This window comes from Lipotes vexillifer, unplaced genomic scaffold, assembly GCF_000442215.2.
Source record: "Lipotes vexillifer unplaced genomic scaffold, Lipotes_vexillifer_v1.1 scaffold217, whole genome shotgun sequence".
Taxonomy (NCBI): domain Eukaryota; kingdom Metazoa; phylum Chordata; class Mammalia; order Artiodactyla; family Lipotidae; genus Lipotes; species Lipotes vexillifer.
In genome coordinates this window covers 7,573,727-7,582,871 of record NW_006788200.1, presented here as the reverse complement: position 1 = coordinate 7,582,871, position 9,145 = coordinate 7,573,727, and the positions used below count along the sequence as shown (strand labels likewise).

Below are 9,145 nucleotides of genomic sequence, written 5' to 3'. Positions count from 1 at the left end.
GGAAAGAGTTAAGCACAATTAAATGCTGATGGGAAAACTCTTGTAGAGGGAGTAGTTGAAAAGACAGGGGAGGGTGGGGATCAACCGTAATGAAGGAGGATGTCATTAGGTTCGGGGACTATAGCCCAGTGGGAGAGGTGAGGGTGTGGGTGATGCAATTTTTGGGGAGGCCCAGGGCAGGAGTGCCCTGGAAGCAATGGAGGGTGGAGGAGTCAGGAGGGAGGGAGAAGCGGGGATCCTCAGGACTTCCCTGTGGCCTAAGCCCCAGTCAGCTCTGACTTGGGGTCTAGAGTCTGGGCTGCCTCTCTTAGCCTGGGAGCAGCTCTCTCCAGAGGCCCGGCCTGCTTCTGTGCATCTTGAAGGCTTATGTGGGTGTTGGGGGTCCTTTGGATGGCCAGGCAAGAAGGACAAGGCAGGTGGACATGCTGCTGGCCGGACCTGCTCAGGACACACCAGCTGACTTCACAGCTGACTGCCCCCTACCCCTCAGGACTTCAGCCTGGCCAGTTCCCTTCCCCCAAGTCCAAAGACCGGGGCTTGTGCTTTGGCGGCTCCAGCCCCTTCAGCTGGTCCCAACAGACACACAGTGAATGGGGCTTAATGAGGGCCAGGATCCCCTTCCCCAGCTCCTGGGTCCCCCGAGGTCCCAGCCAGGCCCAGGTTCCCCTCCCTCCTTGGCCCCATTAGGTGGCCCACCAGCCCCTGCCCGGCTGCTCTGTCCTCACTACCGTCCACCATGGCCCCATAACCACATGTCACATGCCACTCCCCCAGCCCCGAGGGGCCGCCCCGCCACACCTCTCCTCCCTCAGAGCCAGGGGCGCCCTCGCCCAGGCAGCCCGGAAAGGAAACAGATTTAGGGCAAGGCCCAGAATGAGGTCAGTGGCAGGAGGAAAAATTCTTGGGGACTGTTAGGAGCCCCCAGAACCAGGCCCCCCTGACAGCAGCCACCCACACCCCCGCCTTGGGCCGAGGAAGACACCGGGTTTGCCTGGGGTGGGGGTGCGGAGACGAGCTCACTTCTTGCCCAGCTGCCGGGCAACATCGCAACGCTGGAAGCCCTCCAGGTGGTAGAGGCGGCGTGCCAGCCGGCGGGCAGCTTCACTCACGCCCTGGCCCCCGTTGGCCAGTGGGTCTGCGCTGCCAGGCTCCAGCCCCTCCGAGCTGCTCAGCTCTGAGTCTGAGTCCGACAGGCCGTCCTTCAGGCTGGGGTCGCTGCAGAGGGAAGGTGCGGTTGGGAACGAGTGGGTCAGAAGCCGTGGTTGGGGGCTGGAAGGTCTCCCCAGGCCTCTGAAAATCCAGGGGTCAGACCAGGGAAAGAAGCTCCACTGCATCGGGACAGAATCAAGTCAGACTTTTAGAAAAGTCCTCAAAGGATATCATTAGATGATCAGCTCCCTGACCCCACCTTGGCTAGAAAGGGCTGGAAGGGCAGAATGGAACCTCAGGCTGGGGGTGCAGAGGGTGGGCACGATGACCTTGCAGAGGGCTGTTCACTCCAGACCCCTGGATGTCCTAACTTGCTTTGCCTCCTCTGGGTCTCAGTTTCCCCATCTGCTCAATGGTTCTCTTGGCTCCCAGCCTGGGCCCTGCCTCACCTGGCCGAGTTCAGCAACTTGTCCATGTCTTCCTCCTCGTCTTCTTCGTCCCCGCCTGGGCCCGGGGGTCCATCTTCATGGAAGCCATTGGGCACGGCCGTGAGAGACAGGCGGCTCAGGACATCCTCGGAGCGGCTGCCGGAGATGGAGCGCCGCAGGGGGCTGCCCAGCTCCCCATCACCGCCAGCTGCTCCCATGTCCCCCTTGGACCCCATGTCCCCAGTGCCAAGGCCAGCCCCTGGCTCAGGGCTATCCCGGGCCCGCTGCTGGATGAGGGGCGTGAGGGGGGCCTCGAAGCTGACGCAGCTGTCGCTCTCATCCGTGAGGCTCAGCACATCGAGGGAGTCCAGGCTGCTGTACTGTGTGCTCTGCAGCAGTTCCGACTCCACAATCTTCTCAAATGTGGTGCTGAAGCCATCCCGCACATCTGGTTCTCCTGGCCTGTGGGATGCGAGGACCAGTCACCATCCTGCCAGGTGTCCCCCTTACAGGTGCTAGGATGGCACCAATCCATGTCTGGGAGCTCCCTGGGGGCAGGAAGTGGGCATGGATCGTGTCCTGTTTGTTCTTTCTGCCAACCTTTGCTGAGCACTAGGTGCCAGATGCTGGACTGGGTACCGGGGCACAGCAGTGAAAGGACAGGCGTGGTCCTGCCCCCCCTGCCCACCGTGCCTGGCCCACAGTGGGCATCACTGAGCTAAATGAATGAATGTGAGACTCTCCCTCAGCCTGGCCTGGGAAGGGGGTGGGGGGCTGCTTCCTCCAGGCTCCCCATCACAGCTAGTGTCACACAGGGTCATAATTTTGCTGTCCCCACAACCTGGGTGGTTCTTAGCCTGGCTGCCACATTCTAGCTCTCAGGGCTTGCCTTTAATGTCACCTCCTCAGAGAGACTGCGGGAGGCAGGCCCACACCACCCAACACACTGGCCCCTCAGTAGTGTCCATCCTCAGGGCACCTCTTCATTTCCTCCCAGCCCCTCTCAGCATGTAGTATTCTGTTTGTTTCCCTGTTTACACCTGTTTCCCCCCGCCCACACACAAGGCCAGGAAGCACCCAGCACACAGTAGGTCCTCTAAACCCTGCTGAGTGGTGCACTGGGTAAATGGACAGATGCCTATCAGCCCCACAGCCCATTACACTGCCTAAGCCCTTGCAGAGCCCTGTGCTGCCCCTGAAAAAGGCCTTTGCACCAGCGGTTCCCTCTGCCCAGAGTGCTCTTTCCTCAAGCTGAAGTCTTCCTTTCGCATCCCTTTCTCACCCTGACTGCCCTATTTATAACTAGGACCTGCCCCCAAACACCCCAGCCCCTTTTTCTTGCTTTATTTTTTCCAAGGCACTTGTCGCCTTCCAACATACTATGTAATTATCTATTATTTTTATGACATATTATCTGTCTCCTCACTAGACCATAAGCTCCATGAAAGTAGGAATTTTTGTATATTCTGTTCACTGATGTAGCCCCAGCACCTAAAATCGAGCATCACACATAGATGAACCAAGGCCTCTTATCCACTGGGGAGATGCACAAGTAAGCAGGGAAAACAGGCAAGGAAGACGGACTAAAAGAGATAAAAATAGAGACAAAGAGAGAGAAGAGAAATAAGAGAGAGATAAGAAAGAGACAGAGAAAAGAGATACAGAGAGCACGAAAAACAAAGACAGAAAGACAGAATAAGAGAGACAGAAAGTAACAGAGATAAAGAGACACACGCAGAGAGAGAGAGAGAGAAACATAGAGGCAGCAAAAGCAAGAGACAGAAAAAGAAAGAAGCAGGCTGAGCCCAGCCCATTTCAGATAAACCAAGGCCCACCATTTGCAAAGAAGCACACCCCTGGTAACCTTGAGGATCTGGCTATGCCCTGCTTAGCCCCTAGTCCCTGGGGCTTAGCAGAGACTGAGCCATATTTGGAGGACTGGGAAGTGCCCCACCCCCTCAAACCCCTCCTTGGACCCCCAGTGCCTAAGTTTGATCCCTGAGTGCTTCCTGGAGAAATACTGACCTGAGAGAGAAAAGCTGAGGCCACAGCCATCGGCCACCCCTGTCCCACCAGGAGTTGAGACGGCAGCCTCATTTGGAGAAGGAAGTGGGGAAAGGGCAGAAACCGAAAAGGCGGTAGGATGCCCAGCAGGGGGCTGGGATGGAAGTTGCCTTCACTGACCTCCAGGAGGAGGCGAGGGAAGAGAAGCGCCACTGCCCTGGCTGCCAGAGCAGACACCCAAAATCTGCCCAGCAGCTCTCTCTGCCAGGCCCATGCTGGGTCCTGGAACAACAAGACAGAGTCCTGCCCTTGGGGGCTCTCATCTCGTGTCAGAGCCAAGAACGGTCCCCATATCTACCACCCTCTCGTGTACCTGAGCAAACCTGAGGGGTAGTTTTGACAGGGGCTTGAAGACCATCAGCTTAATCTCCAAACTTCCATCTGCCTCCACCTTCAGCCATCCTCCAAAATTATACCAACCTAAATACAAACAGCGTGCTCCAAGAAGCCCCAGCCTCCGCCCCGCCCCCATAGGCCCCGCCCCCCATAGGCCCGGATGGAAACTCTCTCTTGGCACACCCGGCACACACTGGCGTCTGACCCCACGTACTCACATTCCTGCCCTTGGAGACCTAGGCACACTCAGCCCCACACATCCACGTGCAACTCAAATGCACAGGCCAGGCACACTGACATGCTCACACATCCCCGTGCACACACCAGTACACGCACACATGCATGCCCCACAAACATGCTTGCACACCTCCTGCACCCTTGTCTGCCTGGGCCAGTGCCTACACTGGTACACAGTAAGCCTTCTATATGCTTTCTTTTCTCAGCCCACACTGGGGGTTTCTAGACATTCCCCTGCCCCATCCTCGCCTCCTTGTCCAACTGGCACCTCTAAGACACCGGGCCTCTCCACCTCCAGCTGAGGATAACAGAAATGGGGTTGTAACTCCAGGAAGTAGGACTTACTCCAATAAGTAGGAGCTCCTGGTCGAACTCCCAGATGGCACTCAGGGAGAAGCAGCTGACAAAGATTAATCCACATAAGCCTACTCTCTTGAGGTGAGTTGCAGAATTGGGACATTCTCATCTCCAAGAAGCAGGGAGATAGGCCACATCAAGGCATTTTGAACTCTGATGTCCAGCCTGGGATGGAGGGAGTGTGGCCCTCCAACCCCACATAGAAACAGCCCACGGTGGAAGGGGAGGTGGGGGAGGGATGGATTGGGAGTTTGGGATTAGCAGATGCAAACTATTATATATAGAATGGGTAAACAACAAGGTCCTATTGTATAGCACAGGGAACTATATTCAATATCCTGTAATAAAACACAATAGAAGAGAAAAAAATTTTTAAAAAGAAACAGCCCATGGTGAACAGGAGGGCTGGGGCGGGGGCGGGTGGGCACAACAGGCCTGCTGGCCTTTGAAATCTCTCCTATGGCCCTATCCTCCCAAAACAGGGACATAAAATTCCCATTTCATGTATGAGGAAAAACAAGAACCAGAAAGGGTAAGTGGCTAGGCCCAGGCCACACAGCACTGAAGCAAATGTGGTGAGCCTCCCATCCCGAGACACCCACTTACCCCAGTGGAGGATCCTCAGTGCCTGGACAGAGGCTCCTGGAGGCATCGTCCCCCTCCGCCAGCCCACCAGCCCTCCAGGGCCTGGACTCTGTAGAGTCTTCCAGAATGTTTGAGTCTGGCCCCAGGGCTAGGCCATTGGTGAGGGAGAGGCCAAGGCTGAGGCCGTGCAAGGCCATGTCCAGGCTCTTTGTATGCCCCTCCGTGTGCACCAGGGTGCCCCTCATCTCATGCCCTGGGCTGGTGTGGCCACTGTTCAGGTCCTCACTGGATGCCATTCCATTCTGGACCCCAGGCTCCTCCTCAGGCTCCAGGCTGGGGTCGCAGGTGGCACCATCTTCCCCAGGCAGTGCAGATAGAAGCTTATCCATGGCAGCCACTGCTTCTACCCCGTGCTGGCTGCTTTGGGGACCCAACTTGACCTGCCAGTGGATGGAGAGAGAAAGGGGTGGATCAGAAAGAGCAGGTGCTGGGGGTCCAAAGCCCAGCAGAACCAGCAGCAGGCAGCCTGCCTGAGGACAAGAGGATGGCCCAGATGATCTTCTCAGGACTTCTCAGCTGGAGTCTGGGTTCAGGCTGTGGCCTCCGCACTGCCTTGCTCAGGCCAGCACCACTCACCTCTCCCCGGACCTCCAGCCACTGGTGTTCCCCAGTCCTACCTTCCCTGTTAACTCTTAGATATCTCTGTTGTGCCCTTCAGAATTCATCAAAACCCTCCGAGGAAGATCCAGTTTGGCAGGTACTAGGGAAGGGTCCAGGACTCCTCCAAGGCCACTTCCTCTCCCGCTGGTGAGAGAAGGGAACAAAACCCCAGGCCTACAGCAGCCAGCCACCTTGCCTCTTTCCATGTTCCCTTGCCCTGGCTCCAGGAGCGAGACAAGTGGTGACTGAAAAGATCTGGACTGGGGGCTGACTTTAGAGGGACAGTTAAGTAGGGAGGCAAGGAAGTCAACAGAAGTGCAGCTTTATTAACAGAGGCCACCCCAGAGAAGCCAAAGTGAGGCCCCGAGGAGGCGCTGTCCAGGGTGCTGAGTGGGGCGGCGCCACCCGGGAGACTGGCCGAGAGCAGGGCTTCCTCCACCGCTGAGCGCCCAAAGCCCTGGCTGCGCGGGGTGAAAGGAGGAGGGGGCCTGGGGTTCCCCTCCACACCCGGCCCTGGCCTCAGCGCTCACCCATCCTTGAGGAGGGACTCGTGAGGAGGCTGCCACGGGGCCCTCCAGGGGAGAGCACTGGAAGGGGAGCCCCACTCACTGTGCGGCCTCGTGGGGTCCACGTTGGGACTCCTCACTACTCCACCCAGGCCAGCCCCCTCCCCTCTTCCCTGCCCGGGGTCTGTTTCTCCTCTGTAAAATGAAGAGACCCATTTTCCCTGCCATCTCCACACACACTCCCTTTTTTAAAACGGATCAGAACAAGCTCAATTTCCCAGAAGCTTCCTGTCCAATCTCAGGAGGGTGGGCAATGTGACGGGCTGTGCTCTGGCTCTCCCCTCGGCCCTCTCTGCCCCACCCCACCCCTAGTGGCCTCTGCCACCAAGGACACAGACCAGTCCCTCCAAAGAACTTCCTTCCTCCCCTCTTTGGACCTCAGCTTCCCCCAGTAACCCCACTCTCCTCTGGAGAAAGGGTGCTGGGGGTTCAGGAGAGGCCCGCAGGTACAGCAACAGGGATTTAAGTGAGGCCCACAGTCCCCATACTCACCTGGTCAAAAGCATCACCTGAGGGACTTGTTAAAATACAGATAGGCCCTCCCTCAGGCCTCCTGAACCAGAATCTATAGGGAACGGGTATAGTAATCTGTTATTCTTACAATAAGGCAAGTTTGGGAAACACTGGGTTAGACTCCAAGAGAAACTTCCCACTTAGAGGAGCCTGGAGAGAAAGGTGGGTCTACTTCTCTGGGGGCTTCTGGGCCCTTGGGAGGAGCTCTGCCACCACAGGACCACTTAAGATTCATGTACCCCTTGGTTTTCAAACACGGAGTGGAAGAGAGCAGGCGGGACGGATGGGGTCTGGGGCCCCACCCACCCTGTCACCTCCTAGAGTTTTGAAGACTGTATGAGCATAAGATTTTACTCTAAAAAACAAAACAAAAACAAAACAAAACTTCCACAGGCTAAAAAAAAAAAATCTGAAAAGCTAGGCTCTAGAATATCTGGGCCCTGATCCTAGGACACTGGAGACCCCAAGGGGCTCGGCACTGAGTGAGGGATTCTTTCTGGTCTGCCCTAAATCCCTGCTGCTGCAGTTGCTATTTCAATCCGTTCCCTCGGGTTGTGTACTCAGAGCAAGGAGAACAGGAAGTAATCTCCTCAGCTGAGACTCCTTGGGGGTGAGGGGAGCATTTAGAAACGAAAGAGGAGGGACAGTGGGGACTCTGGGCCTGCTGCCTGAGTTCTAGTCCTCTGGCCTGCTTTCTAACCCACAGGCCTGGGTGAGCACTGGATCTGTGGCACAGGGTTTCAACCTAATTCCACCAGGATTCCTCAAGCTCCCACACCCACACATGGATGCTTAACCCCGCTTTGGCCAGGGCTCTGCCTGAGCTCCCAGTGAGGCCTGAGATTTGACAGCATAAGCGGCTTCACCTGGCACTCAGTCTACACCAGCCCCAAAGCCAGGGTTATGGACAAATCAAGGACCTCTTGGGAGGCCCCTACATCACCTCCAACTTCCAGCAGCTGCCTCAGGCTGGCTCTAGCCCTACCTGCCCTGCCATGTCCTCCTGCAGCTGAGAGCAAGATGGAGGTTCTGCCAACACCAGGCACGGGGCCGGGTCCTCAGCTTCTGGGGGTGGACAGACAAGGGGCACATTGAGCTCCACTCTGGGAAGAGGCCCAGAGTCCCTGCCTGGGCTAAAGGCCAGCCGAGCCCAGAAAGAGCTGAGCCAGGACCCCCCCCCCTCTCTTGCTGGGACCAAGGGAGGGGTGCTCTTCAGGGCAGAGGCGTGAAACAATGCCCCAAGTCCTCACTCTGAATCACCATGTGACCTGGGACTCATCATTGTCCCCTCTGGCCTTTGTGAACCCATCTGCAGAATGGGGGCATCACCTCTGCTCTCCTTCCCCAGGGCTGGTGGCAGAACTTAAGGTCATGAATGATGAGAGCGCTGAGATCCAAGGAAAAACAAACTCACTACAGAGGTCAAGGAGAAAGGCAGCTATGGCCCACTCTCTCCACTACCACATTTGACATACGGGGAGACTGAGGCACAGAACCAGGAAAGGCTTTGCCCCAGGTCACACAGTGAGTAGCTACCTCTAGACTCAGGAGTAGCCTCCCTCTGCACCTGGATGGGCTGGAAGTACAGGATGAGCCCCAGTTTCCCAGACCCTCCCTCAAGATCATGGCTCAAATCCTCATCCAGAAGAGTCTACACAAAGCAGTGACCCTGCCCACTTCCAGCCCTGCTGGCAAGAGCAGGGGAGGGGGTACAGCTGGGCCACAGGGCCCACTCATGAGAAGGAGATGCCTACAAATGACAGCCCAGCAGTGACTAGATCCTCTGCATCCTCCCTCAGCCAGAACCAGGCCCCTCTCTCAGCAGGGGCTCCTGTGATTGCCCTTGGGATAACCTTGGGCATAGCAGCCTCTTTTTCAGCACCAACCAAAATGGGGTCCATGACGGTAATGGAACACTGGCTGGAACAGGGCTGAATGCCAAGCCAGCCACTTTCTGGGTCTCAGCTGTTCCTGCAACAACCCTATCCCCCCTCCCCACTATCCCATGGCAGCCGGAGTGAGTTGTGAAAACACAAATTATATCATACCCCTCCCTCACTGGCAACCCTCCATCAGCTCCCATCGCCAATCTGGCCTCCTCAGCATGGCCTAAAAAGGCTCTGCCTGAGCTGGTTCACTACCCTCAGCCCATCCCCCACCCCAGCAGCCACACTGGCCTTCTTTCTCCTCCCTGAGCTCATTCCCACCTCAGGGCCTTTGCACCAGCTGTACCCTTGACCTAGAATGCTC

General features: G+C 56.9%; 1 protein-coding gene across 1 annotated transcript in view; it reads right to left on the bottom strand.

Moving 5' to 3' along the window:
• The window catches only part of PSD2 (pleckstrin and Sec7 domain containing 2), a 41,585-nt gene that overhangs the window by 31,566 nt on the left and 874 nt on the right, over positions 1-9,145 (bottom strand). Inside the window, 5 exon segments of the mRNA XM_007461504.1 lie at positions 1,021-1,215; positions 1,599-2,039; positions 3,542-3,546; positions 5,174-5,596; positions 7,881-7,960. Of these exon segments, the coding sequence (XP_007461566.1) occupies positions 1,021-1,215; positions 1,599-2,039; positions 3,542-3,546; positions 5,174-5,596; positions 7,881-7,960 (1,144 nt within the window).